The sequence below is a fragment of the Mobula birostris genome, chromosome 23, assembly GCF_030028105.1.
Source record: "Mobula birostris isolate sMobBir1 chromosome 23, sMobBir1.hap1, whole genome shotgun sequence".
NCBI classification, from domain to species: Eukaryota; Metazoa; Chordata; class Chondrichthyes; order Myliobatiformes; family Myliobatidae; genus Mobula; species Mobula birostris.
This window is the reverse complement of record NC_092392.1, coordinates 257,043-280,735: the sequence shown is the minus strand read 5'-3', so window position 1 is coordinate 280,735 and position 23,693 is coordinate 257,043. Positions and strand designations below refer to the sequence as shown.

Below are 23,693 nucleotides of genomic sequence, written 5' to 3'. Positions count from 1 at the left end.
TCTGGCTGTTTGGGTGTGTCTGCCTAAATTTTTATATTTTGTTTTTAACCATCTAACAAGCAGTAGGTATAATATTTTAGTAGATGAGGCACTATAAAACTCGCAACCATTATAAAACTACCCAACTGTGAGGGTTAGTACAAGGGGGTAGTGCTGGGGTAAAAGTTCAGCCACACTGAAATTTGAAAGAGGCCTACGAAGGTCGAATGGCCTACTGCTACTTCGCTTTCTCATGTTCTGGGTTAGTCCGTCCTTTCTGGTTACCCTCAACTATGCAGTAATGAGCTTTGAAATTCTTTTTGATGGCCAAGGGGCTTGGGGATTTCCTAATGTTTGTGAAGTAGTCACAGGTTTGCTTATTGCCTCTCGGACAGACTGGGTGGCAAGAGTCAATCAGTATTGCCTGGATGAGGTACTTTTCATAGGGCCCAGAAATCCTGTCATTTGGATGTGAGAACAATGCACACCAGTATACCAGGCTTGATCTTTCTTTGTGCACATTTCATTACCGTTGAGTTTCTCTGGAGTGGAAACACTGTCTGAGATCTGCACAATGCAACCAACCCTTATCCCAACCACTGAGCTCAGTGCCAAAATCCTCTTCTGTGCAGTTTGGCCTGAACCTCCAACCCTCTCATCAGCCCAACTCCCCATCCCGATGATGTCCCAGTTGAATTTCCCTTTCACCCACCATGACTGAGTGTCACCCTGTCCCCAGATCTGAATCAGGCCTCTGACTTCCAGTCCCAGGCAGGAGAATTTTATTTCTATTTGCTCCAGGTAAGGGAGCACAGAAGGAAGTGCGAGAAGAGAGGAAGCCCCCATGGAAAACCTACCCTGGCTGCTCCGAAAACATCTGGAAGGATCTGGTTCATGCATAATTTGGACTGACTGAAGACAGGGTGGTCCTTAAGACAATCCAAGACTGCTTCAGAGCTTACAGTTCTTGCATGCTGGAGAGATGCCACATACCTAATTAGAAAAAGAAATCCAGAAACATCAGGGAGTTGGCAAAGCACAAGAGATTGAAAATCATAATGTATCATTGCTCTTCAAGTACATTTGGGATGTCTCTAAGGGTCATAGAGGACCCCAGGTACCTGACTGCAAGAGGTGCCAAGTTGATGCTTTCACAAAAGCTGACAGGCAAGCAACCCACTGTTTACTAATGCCCTCTTTGCTTACAGGGGACCTACAGAACACAGATCAGTACTGCACAGTCCAGGCCATTCAGCCCATGACAATGTACCGATCTTCTAACCTAATCTAAGATCAATCCAACTCTTCCCTCGTACATAGCCCTCTATTTTTCTATAATCCACATGCCTACACAAGAGTTTCTTAAATGTCCTGAATGTATCTACCTCTACTACCACCACTGGAAGAGTTTTCAAAGCAGTCTTCTGTCTTTTAAAAAAAAACTTACCTCTGAATCATTGGGATCTCTTCTGGGGAAGGTGGGACCTGTACAGATTGGATGGGTTGCACCTGAACCAGAGGGGGAGCAATATCCTTGCAGGTAGGTTTGCTAGCATGGTTTGGGAGGATTTAAACTAATTTGCAAGGGGAATGGGATCCGGAGCGATAGAGCAGTGAAAGAAGTGCATGGAGTAAAGCCAGATCTAACATATAGAGAGGCTTTGAGGAATGAGAAGCAGAATAAACAGTGTAAAGACAGTAAGGTAGAAGGGCTGAAATGTGTGTACCTCAATGCAAGAAGCATCAGGAACAAAGGTGATGAACTGAGAGCTAGGGTACATACATGGAATTACGATGCAGTAGCCATTACAGAGACTTGGCTGGCACCAGGGCAGGAATGGATTCTCAATAATCCTGGATTTCAGTGCTTTAAAAGGGATAGAGAGGGAGGGAAAAGGGGCGTAGGGGTGGCATTACTGGTCAGGGATACTATTACAGCTACAGAAAGGGTGGGTAATGTAGCAGGATCCTCTTTTGAGTCAGTATGGGTGGAAGTCAGGAACAGGAAGGGAGCAGTTACTCTATTGTGGGTATTCTATAGGCCCCCTGGTAGCAGCAGAGATACAGAGGAGCAGACTGGGAGGCAGATTTTAGAAAGGTGTAAAAATAACAGGGTTGTTATATTGGGTGACTTTAACTTCCCTAATATTGATTGGCACCTGACTAGTTCCAAAGGTTTAGGTGGGGCAGAGTTTGTTAAGTGTGTCCAGGATGGATTCCTGTCACAGTATGTGGACAGGCCGACCAGGGGGAATGCCATACTAGATCTGGTACTAGGTATTGAACCGGGTCAGGTCACAGATCTCTCAGTGGGTGAGCATCTGGGGGACAGTGACCACCGCTCCCTGGCCTTTAGCATTATCATGGAAAAGGATAGAATCAGAGAGGACAGGAAAATTTTTAATTGGGGAAGGGCAAATTACGAGGCTATAAGGCTAGAACTTGCGGGTGTGAATTGGGATGATGTTTTTGCAGGGAAATGTACTATGGACATGTGGTCGCTGTTTAGAGTTCTCTTGCAGGATGTTAGGGATAAATTTGTCCCGGTAAGGAAGATAAAGAATGGTAGGGTGAAGGAACCATGGGTGACAAGTGAGGTGGAAAATCTAGTCAGGTGGAAGAAGGCAGCATACATGAGGTTTAGGAAACAAGGATCAGATGGGTCTATTGAGGAATATAGGGAAGCAAGAAAGGAGCTTAAGAAGGGGCTGAGAAGAGCAAGAAGGGGGCATGAGAAGACCTTGGCGAGTAGTAAAGGAAAACCCCAAGGCATTCTTCAATTATGTGAAGAACAAAAGGATGACAGGAGTGAAGGTAGGACCGATTAGAGATAAAGGTGGGAAGTTGTGCCTGGAGGCTGTGGAAGTGAGCGAGGTCCTCAATGAATACTTCTCTTCGGTATTCACCAATGAGAGGGAACTTGATGATGGTGAGGACAATATGAGTGAGATTGTTGTTCTGGAGCATGTTGATATTAAGGGAGAGGAGGTGTTGGAGCTGTTAAAATACATTAGGACGGATAAGTCCCCGGGGCCTGACGGAATATTCCCCAGGCTGCTCCATGAGGTGAGGGAAGATTGCTGAGCCTCTGGCTAGGATCTTCATGTCCTCGTTGTCCACGGGAATGGTACCGGAGGATTGGAGGGAGGTGAATGTTGTCCCCTTGTTCAAAAAAGGTAGTAGGGATAGTCTGGGTAATTATAGACCAGTGAGCCTTATGTCTGTGGTGGGAAAGCTGTTGGAAAAGATTCTTAGAGATAAGATCTATGGGCATTTAGAGAATCATGGTCTGATCAGGGACAGTCAGCATGGCTTTGTGAAGGGCAGATCATGTCTAACAAGCCTGATAGAGTTCTTTGAGGAAGTGACCAGACATATAGATGAGGGTAGCACAGTGGATGTGATCTACATGGATTTTAGTAAGGCATTTGACAAGGTTCCACATGGTAGGCTTATTCAGAAAGTCAGAAGGCATGGGATCCAGGGAGGTTTGGCCAGTGGATTCAGAATTGGCTTGCCTGCAGAAGGCAGAGGGTCATGGTGGAGGGAGTACATTCAGATTGGAAGATTGTGACTAGCGGTGTCCCACAAGGATCTGTTCTGGGACCTCTACTTTTCGTGATTTTTATTAACGACCTGGATGTGGGGGTAGAAGGGTGGTTTGGCAAGTTTACAGATGACACAAAGGTTAATGGTGTTGTAGATAGTGTAGAGGATTGTCGAAGATTGCAGAGAGACACTGATAGCATGCAGAAGTGGCAGATGGAGTTAACCCGGCGAAGTGTGAGGTAGTACACTTTGGAAGGACAAACTCCAAGGCAGAGTACAAAGTAAATGGCAGGATACTTGGTAGTGTGGAGGAGCAGAGGGATCTGGGGGTACATGTCCACAGATCCCTGAAAGTTGCCTCACAGGTGGATAGGGTAGTCAAGAAAGCTTATGGGGTGTTAGCTTTCATAAGTCGAGGGATAGAGTTTAAGAGTCGCGATGTAATGATGCAGCTCTATAAAACTCTGGTTAGGCCACACTTGGAGTACTGTGTCCAGTTCTGGTCACCTCACTATAGGAAGGATGTGGAAGCATTGAAAAGGGTACAGAGGAGATTTACCAAGATGCTGCCTGTTTTAGAGAGTATGCATTATGATCAGAGATTAAGGGAGTTAGGGCTTTACTCTTTGGAGAGGAGGAGGATGAGAGGAGACATGATAGAGGTGTACAAGATAATAAGAGGAATAGATAGAGTGGATAGCCAGCGCCTCTTCCCCAGGGCACCACTGCTCAATATAAGAGGACATGGCTTTAAGGTAAGGGGTGGAAGTTCAAGGGGGATATTAGAGGAAGGTTTTTTACTCAGAGAGTTGTTGGTGCGTGGAATGCACTGCCTGAGTCAGTGGTGGAGGCAGATACACTCGTGAAGTTTAAGAGACTACTAGACAGGTATACGGAGGAATTTAATGTGGGCGGGGTTATATGGGAGGCAGAGTTTGAGGGTCGGCACAACATTGTGGACCGAAGGGCCTGTAATGTGCTGTAGTGTTCTATGGTCTATATGTTCTGACATTCCCCCCCCTCATACTTTCCTCCAATCACCTTAAAATGATGCACCCTTGTACTAGCCATTTCTGTCCTGCAGAAAAAGGTCTCTGGCTGTCCACTCTATCTACATCCATTCTCATCTTGTACGTCTCTATCAAATACCTCTCATCCTCTTTCATGCCAAAGAGAAAAGCTCCATGCTCACTTGTTCTCTCAATTCTGTCCAATTAAGTTACACAGTAATTATAGTTAGCATGTTCAATCATTGTGACACCTATCACTCACCTTACAAGATTTATCATGCCCTGTTTGTCACCCTTTGTGATTTTGTTTTCTTTCAGAATCCTGTCAACTTCCATCATGGCACTTCTTTCGCCCTTCCTGTATCGATAGTACAGTCTCTTCCATGGCACAAACTACAAAACCAAGATAAAGACAACCAAAACATTGCATACAGAATTGGTTCCATGCTGACTGAAAAATCAAAGAAACTTTTGTTGCATCAATGGCAACATGGCAGCCTTCCCAGACTCAGAACAAATGTCGTTGGATTTGAATAATCAGTCACCCTGTGCATTTCACATCTCCAGCACTGACAAGCAAAATCCCACAGATGCATGATCTCTCGAATAAAAATGAAAACCATCTGCTACCCCTCCTCCTAGGGTCCACTCTCCTCTCCTATCAGGTTCCTTCTTCTTCAGTCCTTTACCTTCTCCACCTATCACCTTTCAGCTTCTCACTTCATCCCCCTCCCCCACCCAGCATCCCCTTCACCTGGTTTCACCAATCACCTGCCAGCTTGTACTCCTTCCCCTCCCCCACCTTCTTATTCTGGCTTCTTTCCTCTTCCTTTACAAAAATGATGAACAAAGTAAATAAATAGATACTTTATTGATCCCAAAGGAAATTACAGTGTGACAGTAGCATTATAAGTGCACAGATATAAATATTAGAAGAGAAGTAGAAATAATAAAATATAAGTTACCACGTTCTAACAGGAGGGGATCGTCACTTCCTCGGCTATAGGTTGACTCATTATAGAGCCTAATGGCCGAGGGTAAGAATGACCTCATATAGCACTCTTTGGAGCAGCACAGTCGTCTTAGTCTATTACTAAAAGTGCTTCTCTGTTCAGCCAAGGAGGCATGCAGAGGATGAGAAACATTGTCCAGAACTGTCAGGATTTTCTGTAGGGTCCTTTGTCTACCACAGCCTCCAGTGTGTCCACTTTGACTCCTATAACAGAGCCAGCCATTCTAATCAGTTTATTGAGCCTGTTGGCATCACCCGGTTTAAAGTCATTGCCCCAACACACCATGGCATAGAAGATTGTATTGGCGACAACAAACTGGTAGAACATGTGAAGGAGAGGCCTGTATACTCCAAAGGACCTCAGTCTGCTCAGGAAGTAGAGGTGACTCTGGCCCTTCTTGTACACAGCCACTGTGTTGGTGCTCCAGTCAAGTCTGTCATCCAGTTGCACCCCCAGGTACCTGTATGTTGCTCTGGATTTCCAGCATCTGTAGAACCCCTTGTGTTTATGGCATGCATGAAAGGAAAGCATTTTGGCCCATCGTCCAATTTCACTTATCAATCCCCACCCATTTTCCCTTTGACCTAAACTCACCACGTTCCCATCAATACTTCCCCGATTCCACCACTCATCTGCACACCATGGGCAATTTACAGTAACAAACTACACCACGTCTTTTGGACAGAGGCGGAACCTGGAGGAGATGGGAGAAACCTACATCGTCATGGGGATAATCTGCAAAATCCACACAGACACCACGGGAGATCAGGATGGAATCCAGGTTACAAAAGCTGTGTGGCAAATGGTTATCCACTCTTTCAGTCCCTCAGCTGATGAATTAGTGCCTGCCTTAGGAAGAAACCACTTGTCTTCCTGTTCCAGAAGTCAATGCCTGCAGGAGGTGGGAGGGGTGTATAGGACAGCACAATGCATACTAAGTGATATCAGAAGAAACCAGCATTTACCATTGGGTCACTGAGAACACGTCGCCATTGCTGACAGACCAGTCTGAAGCTATACAAGTCCACCGCTGGCAGGTGACAGAATATAGCCCTGAGAATTTCGTCTGGGAGCTGGGAGATGTGTCCGGAAGGCTGTGCCTGGGAGCCTGTGCATCCCAACAATCCAAAGTAGGAATCAGGGAGAGGTTCAACCTCTGGCTCAGCACCAGTGACTCCAGCTCTCATGTTATTCTGCTGGAGGATGACAGGGACATTTTCCAGGCTCCTTGTGGAGCGGTCCAATCCACTCCTATCGCTGTTCGAACATCCCGGTGACAGCACGGGTTGCTTTCTGCTGGAGTTTGAATTCAGAACCAACACATCATTTTCAATGGACACGTCACTGGAAAGGAAATCTTTGGGGTCGAAAGCAAAATCGAGCTCAGAGTTTGACTGGCCGACACTGGCTTTGCCGCTGGTCGCATCTTCAGAGGGCCTGTGCATGTCATCCGCCTGCTGCCTTTGGAGATGGCATAACCGGCCTGCTGTTTTCCTGCTCCTTGGGTATAGACCCCTATGTAAACCTCTGCCTGTGCCCATATAACAGAATGGCTGTGTCAGTGAGAATGCACCCACACGGCTGTTGCTCAGAGACAGGCAATCTGAGGAAGCAAGATGTTTGCGCTTGCCTCGTCTACCTGCACAGAAGGAAAAAAAAGATCAATAGATTGAAAAACTTTTGATGCGGGTATTCTTTAATTTCTACTTAACCTACTCCTCAGCTTTTTTCTTCAGTCCTGCTGAAGGGTCTCGGCCCGAAATGTCAACTGTACATTTTTCCATAGATGCTGCCTGGCCTGCTGAGTTCCTCTAGCATTTCATGTGTGTTGCTTGGATTTCCAGCATCTGCAGATTTTCTCTTGTTTGTGATTCCTTAATTTCCATTAATTTTATTAACACAAGCCTTTGACTGTCTTGGCTTTGCAAAGCAATGCACCAGTTTCTATCCAAAGGAATACAGCTGCAGAAAAAAGCATGACAAGTTTCACCCAGCCTTTACTATCTATGAAATTTCACTTAACAAAACTCATCCCTTTTGTAAATCAAGCGACAACTGTATTGCCTTACTGGTAGTGTGGCTCAGCTGTTGAGGTTTTTGTGGTAGGCTACATATTGAATTCTCATAACCAGAAAACTATGTAGATAAATCTAAGCTGACACCGCCGGTCTGTTGTACTGACTGAGGTGCCAACTTTCAAATGGAATTGTAAACCAAGACCTGTCACTCAAACTAAAAACAAAAGTGGCCTTATTTCAAGAGACCTGTGGAAAAAAAAATTACCCCTCATCAAAACCAATAACTTGAGGGGCGCCAGTGCGCATGTGTATGGATTAGGCGTGTTTGGTCAGTGCTCCTCTCTGAGGCCTTGACAAAATTACTATTATACAGTGTTTTATTTATCCATAGGCCAACAGTGTATGTCTAAACTAAGTGTCTGGAAAAATTTGACAATACCGAAGGCAAATAAAGCCAAGACTGCCGACTGCCAAACTACTGAAGTTAGTGCTAACAACAGGTCGGTAAAGAACTTCTCCGTGTCTGAGATCCCGCCAGATAAAACTTACGCCATGTGCAAGGAATTAGGTCAGGAGATTTCTGAGTCAGTTCTGTGCGGCATTAACGACTGCTTTCGATGTTTTTTGAGACCAAGTTTGAGGCACTTGTGGCCTCCCAGGCTGACTTACAAGCCCGTGTGGCTAATCAAGAACTAACCACCAGTGACCTTGAAGCACACAAGCAAGAGCTTTAAGTTAAGTATTCAGGGCTAATGAGACAAAATAGCCAGCTTGAAGCTAAAATACATGACTTAGAGACTCGTTCCCGGAGACATAATATTAAGATTGTAGGGATACAGGAGGGCAAGGAGGATAGTAAACCTACTGAATCTGTTTCCAGACTGATTCCCAAGTTGCTCAGGGAAGAGCATTTCCCGTATCCGGTTAAAGTCTATCGCGTGTATCGTTCTCTCCAGCCGAAGCCGGCTGCCGGCGCTAAACCGCACACCATCTTGGCACGTATCCATCACTTTCAAGTGGAAGAGCTGATCCTGCACCGCAGCAGACCACAACCCATGGAGTACAAGGGAAACAAGGTCTTCATCTTCCCGGACTACACTAAAGAGGAGATGACTCAACGTCATGCCTTTCGGGATGTACTACAAGCTCTGCATGATGGTTCGAATCAAGCACACCCTGCGGTATCCGGCTCGGCTCTATACTTATCATCAAGATGGAAGAGCGCCTAAAGTATACGACGACCCAATAGAAGCAGCACAATTCTTGGAAAGGAATAACACACGCAAAAGGGGGTAGATATATTGACACTGTTTATTCAGCTCATATTTGTGCCGGTCTCTATGTTGGGATAAGGGGAGGGACTTGCTTGATATGTAGTTTTGCAATGCTGTATGCCGCACTGGGATTTAATTGCAGAGAATGTTCTAAATATTTTTGTTATTAGAAGGGTTAAATTTGAGTTGGTGTCATGAATGTTCAGCTTCAGGTGCAGACATTGGATAACTCTCCCCAGCCCTAATAGCATCTGTTTAATGGTATTATATAATTTGTGTTTAAAATTTTCTTAGAGAGGGGGTTTGTGATAATTGTGTAATGTTAATTACCTGCCCAGCAGCTCCTTTTGGGATGGAAATGGGGAACTATGTGTCTGGTTTAGGGAGACACGAAGGGGGGTAGGTTAGAGTGTGTGTTGTTCCTGTTTATAGCTCAGACATGCTTTTCGTTTGTGTATGTTGTGTTCTTATGAGGCTGCCAGTTATTTTGCATTGTTTACTATGTTTGTGCTCAACTCTAATAATCTCTTTTTTATTCTCATATGCAGAGGCCTTGCAGTAGAACGCAGCTGGGGGCGGGGGTAAAGATATTACAATAGTCTCATGGAATTTTAAGGGCCTTGGTCATGTTGTTAAGAGGGATAAAATTTTTAGACATCTCAAATCTCTATATGCAGATGCGATTTTTCTACAGGAAACCCATATCGAAGTAACTGAGCAACACAGATTAAGATCTAGCTGAATATCGCAGGATTATCAGTCACCATTTACTTCTCATGCCCGTGGTGTGGCTATCCTCTTTAGGAAAAATATTCCATTTCAACTAACTTCCATGACCACAGATCCTCTCGGTAGGTTCATTATGATCTCTGGCACCATTAATTCATTTCCGCTAACTTTCCTTAATACTTATGGTCCAAACACAGATGAGCCAAATTTTTTTAGGGAAGTTTTTGATTTATTCCGGATGCCAGTAATTCAAATATAATAATCGGCGGTGACTTGAATTGCTACCTGGATCCATATTTAGATAGATCGTCCTCCCGCCCGTCCTCAAATACAGTATCGTGTCAGTGCAGGTCCTAAATAATTTGACTAGATCTAGGAATTTAGTAGATATTTGGCGAGTTTAACATCCCACTGACAAGGACTATTCTTATTATTCTCATGTACACAAATCTTATAGCAGAATAAACTATTTTTTGGTTGACTCTCATTTAATATCTCGTGTTACCAATACAAAATATCATAATAGATTAATTTCTGACCAAAGCCCCTTGACAATGTCCCTAAACCTCTCCCTTTCCAAACGAGACTATTCCTGGCATTTTAACCCCTCCCTACTCGCCGGTAAGAAATTTATAGAATATATCACCACCAGATTAAAAGATTTTATAGAAATTAACGATAACGGCGAGGTGTCAGATTCCACACTCTGGGGGACATTAAAAGTTGTAATCCGTGGGTATATAACTTCATATGAATCCGCTGCTAACAGGGAGAGAGAAGGGCGATAATTAGAGATTGAGAATACTCTCCCAACCATCGAAGCGACATACCAGGCTTCGAAATCCTCTGAAGATTATAATAAAATAATGAAGCTTAAATATGAGTACAATTGTATTTTGGGTAGTCAAATAAATAACCTCCTATTAAAATTAAGACAAAAGCATTTCGAAATGGGGGACAAGCCCGAGGGGCTCCTGGCATGGCAGCTCAGGGGTGCCCAGGCCATAAGAGACACTGCGGGAGGACTTAGATTCTGACTTCACATTGGAAGAAATAACTTCTGCCATTAAGTCATTTCCTCCTGGCAAGGCTGCTGGACCGGATGGATTTGGCTGTGAATTTTATAAGAAATTCTGTGATATCCTTGCCCCACTTCTCCACAGAATGATATCTTGCTCTAAGAGAGATAAAGCCTTGTCTAGAACATTTTACAAGGCTAACATTTCCCTCATTTTAAAGAAAGGTAAAGAGGAAACAGACCCGGCCAGCTATAGTCCCATTGCACTCCAGAATGTCGATAGAAAGGTAATTACAAAAATGCTGGCTAACTGACTAAACAAGTATTTGTCATCTATCAATCATCCTGATCAGACAGGATATATATATTGCTGATCATGGGAAAGCTAATGGGGCAGCAATTTTGTCCCTTGATGCACAGAAGGCTTTTGACCAGATTGAGTGGCCTTACATGTTTGAGTCACCTTACAGGTTTGGGTTCGGTGAGTCATTTGGATCCCGGGTAAAACTGATATCCGCCAGCCCAATGTGCTCTATTATAACTAATGGTGACAAATCAACTCGGTTTCCCCTACACCATTCAGTCCAGCAGGGCCCTTTTTGCCCTTGCCTTAAAAATAAGAAGTCACCCAAATATTCTGGGTTTGAAAGTGGGAAGTATTGAAACACTTATTAGTTTATATGCTGACGATGTGATACTGTACTTACAAAACTCAGAAATCAGTCCCTCTTCTTCTAGATTTAATCACCTCTTTTGGCAGACTATCGGGATACTCAATCAACTGGACAAAAAGTGACTTTGTGCCCCTCTCCAACCACTACACGTGGGTTTTTTTGGAAAGTGTCCCGTTCAATGTAGTTAAAGATCACTTTACTTATCTTGGCTTGACAATCGCCAAAGATCCTAAATTAAAATTTAAATTAAACTTCGCAGAGTTTATTTCAAAACTTAAACAGAATATTGAAAGTTGGAAACCCCTACCTCTGTCCATGATTGGTTGTATAAATTCAATTAAAATGTTTTCTCTTCCTAGGTTTCTCTATCTTTGTCAAAATCTCCCCATTTTTCTTATATCAGCTTGCTTTAAAGAATTGGACTCCATAATATTGTCTTATATCTGGAATTATAAGAATCACAGGATTTCGAAAATTCATTTACAAAAGCCCAAGTCTGAAGGAGGGCTGGGATTACCTGTATTTAGACACTATTATTGGGCTGTCAATGCTAGGGCTTTAATGTTTTGGCAACAGGGGGCTCCAGATAACCTAGCCCCTGGGGCTCCCTTGTGGCTATGTATGGAGTCTAACTCCATTGTCAATTCCTCCTTGCCAGCCATGCTGTCCTCTAAGTTAAAGAAGCCTGGGGCTACGAAAAGGTTGAGTTTTGTTTTGAAAAATTCCATCAGAATTCTAAATCAGATTAGGAGCATTCTGGATTTACCAGAGACCTCTGTATAAACACCAATCTGTTTCAATCACTCCTTTCTACCCTCATGGTCAGAGAAAACCTACCATGCTTGGAGGGAGAAGGGTCTAGTTTCTACTGAAGACCTGTACATAGAGGGACGGTTTGCAATATTTAGTCTGCTGAAAGAGAAATTTGAGCTGCCTCATTCACACTTTTTTCATTACTTACAAATTAGACACTACATTCAATCTAAGATTTGTAATTTTGAAATCCTTCCAGGGAAACATGTGTACGGGGTCTTTCTTTTGTTACATTTAAAATGGCGATTTTTGTTATGTTAATCTGTGGAATGCGGCTTTGTTGTGTTTTAACGCTGCAGAGAGTTTGCGCTAGCAGTTTATTGTGGTTTAGAGGGTGATAAGAGGGTGCTATTAGCCAATGGGTGGTTATGTATCGTTTTGTTTTCGGATGCCATGCTGTATGATATGACTGTGGACTGAGTTTTGGCGGGGAGTCGGGAGGAGAGACGAGGAGGACGGCGGACGTGCGGAGAGGCTCCGGTCGATCACTTCGGGTGGTCCCGAGCCGTGGGTCGACGGAATTCGGGTGGTCGTCTGACGTCGAACTTGAGCTCCAACGGTAGCGCGCGAAGAACTTGGACTTTGAATAAGTGTTGGCGCCTTTTTTTTTCATTACTTTCCTCTCTGTATCACATGTATATTAATGCCCTAGAATTAGTAATATCTATAAAGTGTATGTGTTAAAATTTACTGGGTGTGCTGGCTGATGATTGATGTTTGTGATTGATTCGGGCGACGATTGACCCTGAGGGGACTGCTGAAGCAGGTGCTGGGCGGGATTTCCCCTAGACATACACGAGCCAAAATAACGGAACGTTACAAGTGGGGGCTACCGTCAGGGATTTGGATTTTTTTTCGGGAAAGTTGTACTTGTGGTTGCGGTAAGTGGTGTGAAGATGGAGCGAGATAAGATTGTAAGTTGGTGTGAAATGGAGGAGGTACCGGTGAATCATGCGTGTGTGGTAAGCGGGGTCGATTATCGCATTCCGGCAGAGGTACTGGTGCGAGGGTTGAGTTTGATTAAAGGTATCGGGCAGGTAGAACTTGTAGCTAGAAGGGGTGGGAAAGAACTGGAGGCTTGCTGGATGTTGGTGCGGGCGAGTGCCGACGTCATGGCTTTAGAATTACCAGCGACAGTCCATGTCCAGGGGGAGGCGGGGCCGTGGGGTCTCCATACCCTCCCCGAGGACGCAAGTGAGGAGGTGCCGGAGGAGCTAGTTGAGGCCCCCGGCCGGGTGCCCGTAGCAAGAGGTAGAGGTGCGGAGTGGGAAGGTTTGGCCAGGCCTCGCCCCCATGGGCTTGAGGAGACTGCCGAGTTAACGGCTGCCATTATCTCCCTGGCGAGAAGGGTTGAGGTGCACCGCCCGAAGCTGAGAATTTTCTCGGGAGCCAAGCCCACCCCGGAAGGGGAGGATGACTATGAGACCTGGGTTGAAGATACATCCCAATTGTTAGAGGAGTGGCCACCGATCCGGATAAGATAGCCGCAGTCACCACCTGGCCGAGACCTCAGAAGGTGAGCGCCTTACGCTCGTTTTTGGGGTTTTGCGGATATTACCGGCGATTCGTGAAAGGATATGCGAAAATGAGTCATCCATTGAACCAGCTGTTGTGTGGCTATCCACCTATGGGGGGGAGGAGGAGGAAGGGAGACCGAGGGTCGGAGGTAGGAGGATACTTGAACCCGGGGGAGCCTTTTGGAGTGAGGTGGGATGCTCAATGTGAGGAGGCGTTCCAATCTCTAAAAAGGGCGCTGACACAGGCCCCAGTGTTGGCTTTTGCTGATCCCCGGAAGCCGTATGTTCTACACACTGATGCCAGTCACGAGGGTCTTGGGGCTGTTCTGTACCAGGAACAGGGAAACGGATTGAGGCCAGTGGCGTTTGTCAGTCGGAGCTTGTCGCCATCTGAGAGAAACTATCCCACTCACAAGCTGGAGTTCTTGGCATTGAAATGGGCGGTGGTAGACAAGTTGAGTGACTACCTATACGGGGCCCAGTTTGAAGTGAGAACTGATAACAACCCCCTCACTTATATCCTGACTTCGGCGAAGCTGGACGCTACTGGGCACCGGTGGGTAGCAGCCTTGTCTGCCTATGAGTTCAGCCTGAAGTACCGCCCGGGGAGTCGGAACATCGATGCAGATGCCCTGTCTCGTCGGGCGCACGACGAGTCGGGCACGGCCGAGGAGTGGAAGAGTGTCCCTGCCCAGGGAGTAAAGGCCATGTGTCAAGTTGGGAGCGACGGGGAAGTAGGAGCACAGATGGGAACGGATCGGGCAGTAGATCAACTGGGGGCTGACGGTGACGCGCTGCCCACTGGTTACTGTAATGTGACTGCTCTGAGGAACCGGCAGCTGCCGGAGTTGAGTCACCAGGAAGTACAGGCGGCTCAGCGTGATGACCCAAGCCTTGGCACTATCTGGTACGCGGTTAGCCAGGGTGATATGGGGCAGGTGGAGAAGGCGAAACATGCCTCCGTTCCTCTACTACTGAAGGAGTGGCCCCGGTTGAAGCTGAAGAACCACGTCCTGTACCGAGTCACTTCGCCTCCGGACCACCCCCGGCGCTGGCAGCTGGTCATGCCCGAGAAGTATCGAAAGGCTGTGCTTCAGGCTCTACATGATGATTCCGGGCACTTAGGGGTAGAGAAGACCTATGGATTAGTCAAGGACCGGTTTTACTGGCCCCGGATGAGGGGGGAGGTGGAAGAATACTGTAAGACCTGTAGCCGTTGCGTCAGGAGGAAGACCTTGCCTGCGCAGGCGGCTCCGTTATCCCACTTGCAGAGTGCAGGACCCATGGACCTGGTGTGTATGGATTTCCTGTCTATTGAGCCGGACACCAGCAATACCGCGAATGTTTTGGTCCTCACGGATCACTACACTAGATATGCGCAGGCTTTTCCTACTAAGGATCAGAAAGCGACTACAGTGGCGAAGGTGTTATGGGAGAAGTACTTTGTTCATTATGGCCTTCCCCGGCGGATCCACAGTGATCAGGGACGGGACTTCGAGAGCAGGCTTATCCATGAATTGCTGGATATGCTTGGGGTTGAAAAGTCCAGAACCACCCCCTATCACCCTCAGGGTGATCCTCAGCCCGAGAGGTTTAACCGGACCCTGCTGGACATGCTCGGCACCTTGGAGATTGGACGGAAGAGTAAGTGGAGTCAGCACATCGCCCATTTGGTTCATTGTTACAATTGTACTCGCAATGATGCTACGGGGTACTCGCCCTACTATCTGATGTTCGGACGGGAAGCGAGGTTGCCCATTGATCTGTGTTTTGGGACTGAAGCGGGGGAAATACTTTCGAAGCCATGTCTGAAGTACGTGTCCGATATGAGGAGAGAGTTGAAAAGGGCGTACGAGTTGGCTGAGGCGGCAGCCACCAAGCAGAACCAGCGGAATAAAAGGAGGTATGATCAGAAGGTAAAGTTCGTCCAGCTATTGCCGGGAGACCGAGTCCTCATCCGGAATTTAGGACTACAGGGTAAGCACAAGTTGGCGGACCGTTGGGCAGCCACCCCATATGTGGTGGAGAGTCAGATGCCGAATCTCCCGGTTTACCGGGTGAGACCTGAGGGCGGGCAGGGGCCTGTCAAGGTACTCCATCGGAACCACCTGTTGCCTCTGGGTCGAGAGGTGAAGATGGACCTAGAGTCCGAATGGGAGTTTACTCCTAGTACGAGGACTCTGCGAGGGCGCGGGGCGCGGGAAGAGGCCGCTGCGAAGAAAACGGGGCCGGTCCCCACCTCGAGAAGGGATACGTCATCGGAAGATGATGATTCGGACGTGTGGTACCTGCTTCCGTTCGCTGATTCCCCGGTGCCAGGAGAAGAGACTCTTGGCCCTTCCATCACTGAGTCAGGGGGACCGAGGGAGGGTGTTGCAGAGCCGCCTGTATTACAGCCGGCATTGGGGGAGGAGAGGGTGGAGGCAGAACTCGAGCCAGAGGGCTCACCGGGGCAGAGGGATCCCGGTGAAGGGGAAGGTCCGACAGATCGGCTCGAGGGGTCACCTGGGGTGTCTGAACAGGGAGAGTCCACAGAGGAAGTCCTGAGGCCTCAGAGGAGTAGGCATCCCCCGGAAAGACTCACTTATATAGCGCCGGGAGAGCAGGGTGTAATCTCTACTGCCCTGCAAAGTTATGTCACTGCTTTATGCACCTGGGTTGGGTTTTGTGTTTTACAAGGAGTACTAGTGAATTCTGTTAACGTCATGAGGGCATGACTTTTTTTAGGTGGGGGGAGAGTGTACGGGGTCTTTCTTTTGTTACATTTAAAATGGCGATTTTTGTTATGTTAATCTGTGGAATGCGGCTTTGTTGTGTTTTAACGCTGCAGAGAGTTTGCGCTAGCAGTTTATTGTGGTTTAGAGGGTGATAAGAGGGTGCTATTAGCCAATGGGTGGTTATGTATCGTTTTGTTTTCGGATGCCATGCTGTATGATATGACTGTGGACTGAGTTTTGGCGGGGAGTCGGGAGGAGAGACGAGGAGGACGGCGGACGTGCGGAGAGGCTCCGGTCGATCACTTCGGGTGGTCCCGAGCCGTGGGTCGACGGAATTCGGGTGGTCGTCTGACGTCGAACTTGAGCTCCAACGGTAGCGCGCGAAGAACTTGGACTTTGAATAAGTGTTGGCGCCTTTTTTTTTCATTACTTTCCTCTCTGTATCACATGTATATTAATGCCCTAGAATTAGTAATATCTATAAAGTGTATGTGTTAAAATTTACTGGGTGTGCTGGCTGATGATTGATGTTTGTGATTGATTCGGGCGACGATTGACCCTGAGGGGACTGCTGAAGCAGGTGCTGGGCGGGATTTCCCCTAGACATACACGAGCCAAAATAACGGAACGTTACACATGTTTTTTGATATTTTAAAGAACCCTCCTGACTCCAGGCATCTCGTTTCTAAGTTTGTATGTTTGTTTGATAATTGCACTGTAGCGTTTACTGTGAAGATTAGAGGCGCCTGGAGAGAGGAGTTGGGCATTGAATTATCTGAAGCTGCCTGGGACAAGTGTTTGTCTGTGATACAGGCTTGCTCTGTGAACAGCAGGCACCAACTGATCCAGTTTAAGTTTGTCCACCGTCTCCATTACTCTAAACTTAGATTGCACAGGATTTACCCTTCTGTCTCACCAATGTGTGACAGATGCCAAGGGATGGAGGCCACGTTGTCACACATCTTTTGGTTTTGCCCATTACTGACTGGATTTTGGTCCAAAATATTCGACTGGTACTCAAAGGCCAATAAAAGATCTTTCCCCTTGGAAGCTGGCCTCGCTATATTTGGCTGCTCGCAATCTGCTATTTGTTTCCCTGCAGCCATACAACAGTCTCTGATGCTGGGGATGATTGTTGCCCAAAGACTTATCTTGAGGGAATGGAAATCACCTTCTCCCCCTTCCTTTCGCAGATGGATGGCTGATATGATCCCAGTCATACAGATGGAGAAACTTAGGTTCTTGAGAACCAATTCAATTAAAAATTTTCGGCTCTCTGGGATCCATTTCTTGCCGACCTGGACGAGTCCGGGAGCGGATGAGCAATTTCCCCCCAGCTGATTTCTCACGGCCCTCATTTGAGATTTAATATTTAGTATTTTTGAGTATTTTGTACAATAGGCATCCCTCTAATGTTATGGCTCTTTCTTTTTTTGGCTTATTTCATTTTTATACATGTCTGAGCTGGTATGTTCTTGTTGATTTCATTGTTTATTTTTGAAAATTTTGGAAATAAAGTATTGAAAAAAAACCTAATTTTTTTTTCCATTCTGCCCTTGATTCAAGTTTGCAGGGTAAATTGGCTACCATGCTTCCAATATCAAAATGGTATCTACACTCCAAGTGTGGCGCGTGGCCAAGTGGTTAGGCGCTGGCTCACGATCTGAAGGTCGTGGGTTCAAGCCTCAGCCGAAGCAGCGTGTTGTGTCTTTGAGCAAGGCACTTAACCACACACTGCTCCAGTCCACTCAGCTGAAAATGGGTACCAGCAAATGTGGGGGGTTAACCTCGCGATAGACTGGCGTCCTATCCGGGGGGGGGGGGGGGAGTCTCGTACTCTCAGTCGCTTCACACCACAGAAACCGGCATAAGCACTCGCCTGATGGGCCACAAAGGCTCAGGACAGACTTTGACTTTTGATCTACACTCCAAGCTGGCCGGTGGTGTCGTGGCATCCACACCTTTGAGGTGAGTAGTCCCGGGTTCGAAACCAGCCAACTCCTTGCACACTTTCCATCCGTGTTGGGTTGAGCATCGAGCCAGCAACCCAACCTCAAAAAAAGACAAAAACGCTAAAGAAACGGCAAGGTTGCCACAAGGTGTGGAAAAGAACAACAACAATCTACACTTCAGAAGCACCTCAATGTACATAAAGTCGTTTAATTACTGTGGCTGAATCATCATTGGCTGTAAAACTAAGCAGAGCAGAGGCCTCGTAATTCCTTTTTTATTGTACTATTTATTTTGTCATTTGTATTAATTTTGCATCGATGCACTGTACTGCAAAACAGCAAACTTCACGTCATACAGGATGGTGATAATAAACCTGATTCTGATTTGAAAAGTGTGGACATGCACAGTTTGATTTTTAATCAAAATTATCTGATAGTACTTCACCTACAATATTAAATCACAACAATAAATGTGGCAGCCAAGTACTGAGATATATAAACATTGGCTGAAGGAGGAATTATGCCTTGAACTCGCTATTTTTCTTCAATACAAGAGATTCTGCAGACACTGGAATGCCAGAGTAACACACAAAATGCTGGAGAAACTGACAAGGTCAGGCAGCATGCATGGAAAGAAATGAACAATCAACGTTTTGAGTTGAGACCTTCATTTGCTTTTCTTCAATGTAGCTTTAACCCACACCAAAACAATGAAAAATGCAAGGGTGTCAATGAACTAGCCACCAAATTTACAGAATAAGCAGATTTCAACACATGGAAAGAGAGGTAGATAATTCAGAAGGACATCTCACATTTTAACCCAAAATGTAATATTCAAAGCAAACTATGGATGAATAGGACAGAAGTGGTACTGGCATTGTAGAGAAGGTTATCGTGGTAAAAACAGCCTTTGCCAGTTCATTGTGTTTTGATTAAAGAGTATATTTTGCTTTATTCTATATGAGACTTTGAAATAAAATAAAAATTTTGGAATCTATTTTACTCAGATCAAAGATGGGAATTTTAAAATTCAGACTTCATTACTTTTGTCTTTACTTTTCCTAAATTTTAAGAAAAGCAGATTCAAAAGCAGATTGGATTTATTAAGCAAAATAAACATTAATTCAAGAAAACTATCAAACTCACACTGGGTCATCTCACTGAAAATCCAAATGTTCTTCCAGTGCTTCAGGGTAAATAAACTGCGAAGTTAAGAAAAAACTTGTTAATCCCACAGTGGCACAATTACGCAAGTGATTGATCAGACAAATTCTGCTACGATACAAATCTAGATCATCTGGCTGGCCACAGGCAAGCAGCAGTACAGAGGCAATGATTTTCTCCAGGAAGAGCGGTGTGACACCCCACCAGTCAGGACCTTTCACTGACATATTCAGTTATTGTAATGAAAGTTTCTGCCTGTATCACCTTTTCAAGAAATACTTCCCACATTGGGCAGTATAACCGTGGGGATTCCAGCAACGACAAGTAAGAGGGCTGCAAACAAAATCTTACAGCACAGGAGACCATTTGGTCCATCACACTTTTGGAAGACCAAACCAACTAGCTGCATTTCTCTGCTCCCCACAGAGCTTTGCAAGGTTTAGCAACGCACACAAAATGCTAGAGGGACTCAGCAGGTCAGGCAGCATCCACGGAGAGGGAATAAATAATCGATGTTTCAGGCCAAGAGCATTCATCAGGGCTGATATAATGCAATGCAAGGCTTTCTCTTTCCAGTAAAGTCAAAACCAAATGTATAAAATAGTCACAAAAAGAAAATGGTGAATAGGGATACTCAGCAGACTGGGCAGCATCCATGGAAAGAGAAACAGAGTGAACGTTTCAGGTAGCATTGGTCAGAACAAAGGCAATTTGTTTGATCTAAGAAATTCTGATTTACACATATGATAAAAGGCAGTGGAGAAAGAAATTCAGAGAATAAGAATTGTGCAGTTTTTTAAAATCTGTGTTTCAATAAGCCAGATATGAGCAATGTTTATGACCCAACTAGATATTAAGCCACCAAGATGTTAAGTCGGGAATTCAGAAGTAGCGAGTGCATGGACGCCTTCCACAGGGAGAGACCAAGTCAGAGTTTATCAATAAACATGAGGGAGGAGGGAATCAAGAACAGTGCTGATGGAGGAACATCGGGGAGAGGGGATCCCAGGGAGAATGGCAAACTCGGGAGAGAGGCCCGATCATTGAGGGTGTTTAAGAAGGAGATTGATAGGTATCTATTTAGTCAGGGTATCAAGGGATATGGGGAAAAAGCCGGAAATTGGAACTAGATGGGAGAGTAGTTTAGCTCATAGTGGAGTGGTGGAGCAGACTCAATGGGCCGAATGGCCTACTTCTGCTCCTTTGTCTTGTGATCATGTGAAACTCAGTCCTAAATTGTGGCAGTGAAAAATGAATGGTTTTGTAAATATCCAGTGGGGGGGAAGGGGGTGATACTAGATCTAGGTACACACTAGTTAGGTCACTGCTGGGGACTGTGTGCAGTCCAGCAATCATTCTGCAGGAATGAGAAGTTGCTCTGAATGGGCTGCAGGGGAGAGTTACGTGGCTGCCACTGGCACCAAGTCTGGATCCAGTTATTTGGAAGCTAAAAGTGCACTTATTTGTAGTGTATAAAATTACAAGAAGCCTAGAGTAAATAGGAAGGCCTGATTTCAGTCAGTAAAGTGGTCAAGAAAAAGAGGGGCATAGTAGTAAGGTATCTGAAAAAAAATGAGAGAAATAAGGAATATCTTCCACCCAGAGGACATTAGGGGGTCTGGAACACATTTCCTGAAACTTTCATTATATTTCAACGATGCCTAAATGCATCAGTAAAGAGTCCAGATGGGTGAGGTGGCACACCAAATGCTGAAGATGCAATTAGCCTGGGTGACTTCTTTTTGACCAATATGGGTAGGATTGTATTTTTCCATCAAAGAGAGGTGAAGTGGGATGCTATTCATTGGCAACACACACACACACACAGCCGCAGGAACTCAGCAAGTCAGGCAGCATCTGTAAAGGGAAATGAAAAGTTGACGTTTAGCCCCAAAGGCCCTTCATCAGGACTCTGGCTTCACCCTTCTGACATAATGTGCCAGGTAATCTGATTCAATTCCTTAACATGGAATTCTAGGGGTATGTCCCAACTGCACCAGTCAATACCAATATTACTTTATGGACACACGGGTCGACAATTTCCTTACTTTGCTCTCAAAACAATGTAGAACATCAAAATATGTTTTAAATGCTGGAAACACACAGCAGAGTATGTGTAGCAAATGAAACGTTTTAGATTAAAGCCCTTAGGTTAGAATTGGAACTTGAACGTCCCCTCCGTTTTGCCTCAATGTTCCGACTCTACAGGACAATATCATTGCCCGGGGTTTGTTCACATCAACACGCCAGGACACGAAGGTAAGACAATCTGCTACTGACGAATCACCCGACTATAAAAACATTCTATACTTACAACGCACAGGGCTAAACTCCACCCAGACCACCCCAATCTTTCTCCTGAAACATGTTTCAGACGGTTGCATTGTCACTTTCTCAGGTCCGGCCAGTTTAACTGTCCCTCAACACACAACAGCTCGCAGCTTCCATTTTCCTGCGGCTCGCTCGAATCTCAGTGACGGAAGCAAAGCTCTGATTGACGGAACCAGCTCACCATTCAGAAGGCCCATTGGCCGCGATTTACCAATCAGGCGGAGGAAAGAGGCGGGATCTTTCTCAGTCTGGGACAACTCGCGCATTTCTTTAAACCATATTTAACTTACCATTGACGTAAGTTTCAAGCGTCTGTCTACAGGGCCCGTGGAAACAGATACATTTCAAGGTATTCCCCAATCAATGACGCACCTCCAGGGAGTCCCTTCCAAAAGGACTTTGCCCTTTGAGGGGACCCGCGGACACTGGCTAGGATCCCTCTGAAATATTGATACACTCCTAATGACCTGCCAACAAAATAAACTCCGAGAGAATCCCCAGCAACATTGGCGTACGGTCCGAGGGAATCCTTGCAGCCATTAACTCTTTATCTGGGTCTGAAATATCGACTGTTTATTCATTTTCATCGATGCTGCCTGACCTGCTGAGTTCCACCAGAATTTGGTGTGTGTTGATCTGCAGAACCTCTTGGGTTTATGACTTGAAATAGCTGTTGGACTTTTTCTTCTATTCGGCTGGCTTTTAAATAGCAGAGCTTGGATATTTCACTCCCCTCCCCCGCCCCAATATTTGAAATACCAGGTTAGTAAAGTGTGCCCAGATCGCAAAACTGCGCCGTGTGATCCAGGAGAAGTTTGTGGTCGGTCGCCGAGAGTCTGTAGGAGAAGCGGTGATGTGGGTTCGAAGCTGTCAGCAGGTGGTTGGATGTTATAAATCTGCTGTTTTGAGTGCTGAGACATGAGTAACGCGGAAATTCCTTCAACTGTGGGAGCATCTATTTTATATTAAATCGCAGCATGCCACATGGGTGACAGTGTTTAAACAGTATGGAAACTATTGACAATGTCTATGAAGAATGTAGGCATTGAACAGTTTATTCTTGTAAATTTTTTAATTGTGAATAAAGTTTATTTTGTTTAAAAAAACTACACCGGAAAATAAAACAAAAAAAAATTAAAAAGGAGTAATTCCCACCGGAGTCAGGACTCAGAGGCTGATTATAAGCAACGTTGGAGTCCCAGCTGTAATGAAGGGCCCGACAGTGCCAATCGCGAGGGAGAAGAGACATTGATTACTGATGAAGTCCTGTTGAAGGATCTCTGCCCGAAACGTCGACTGTTTACTCTTGCTATCTGGCCTGCTGAGTTCCTCCAGCATTTTGTGTGTGTTACATTAAATTACTGTTTTTAACAGGCAGTTATTTATGAAAACCGTTCAGTGGGATCGATGGCCTACATGGACCAAGTCAAGGGCCTCCTCAGATTGGCCAGGAAGAGAACCTTTGCCGCCATGAGGAGGGGTTATCCAGTATGAGAGTGTCAGGGTTGCTATGTCACTTTGAAGGACTCTTCATCTCACATTCTCGATATTTATTCCTCATTTTTTTTTCTTTTTTTGTATTTGCAGTTTGTTGCCTTGCACATTGGTTGTGTGTCCTTCCCGTTGGGTGTGATCTTTCATTGCTTCTATTGTGTTTCTTGTACTTACTGTGAATGCCCACAAGAAAATGAATCTCAAGACATATATGTACATCGATAATAAATTTACTTTGAACTTTGGTAATTAATAATCCTCACTTTGCTTATAGGGGACCTATAGAACACAGAACTTTATAGCACAGTACAGGCCCTTCAGCCCACAATGTTATTCCGACCTTTTAAGCTATCTAAACCTTCCCTCCTATATAACCCTCCACTTTCGGTCATCTATGTGCCTGTCTAAGAGTTTCCTAAATGCCCCTAATGCATCTGCCTC

At 45.5% G+C, this 23,693-nt stretch overlaps 1 protein-coding gene across 11 annotated transcripts in view; it reads right to left on the bottom strand.

Annotated features, from left to right (window-relative positions):
* fbxo18 (F-box DNA helicase 1) overlaps positions 1-21,896 on the bottom strand; it is a 148,673-nt gene extending 126,777 nt beyond the window's left edge. For all 11 annotated transcript variants that reach the window (XR_011882983.1, XR_011882984.1, XM_072241784.1 and 8 more), the window contains exons 1-5: positions 21,742-21,896; positions 19,410-19,465; positions 6,517-7,190; positions 4,801-4,931; positions 837-972 (exon numbers count right to left, since the gene is read on the bottom strand). Coding sequence is in view for 9 of the 11 variants with exons in the window: in XM_072241784.1 (XP_072097885.1) it covers positions 837-972; positions 4,801-4,931; positions 6,517-7,190; positions 19,410-19,419 (951 nt within the window). In the remaining 2 variants the exon portion in view is untranslated. The remainder of the gene's footprint in view (positions 1-836; positions 973-4,800; positions 4,932-6,516; positions 7,191-19,409; positions 19,466-21,741) is intronic.
* Positions 21,897-23,693: the final 1,797 nt, after the last annotated feature.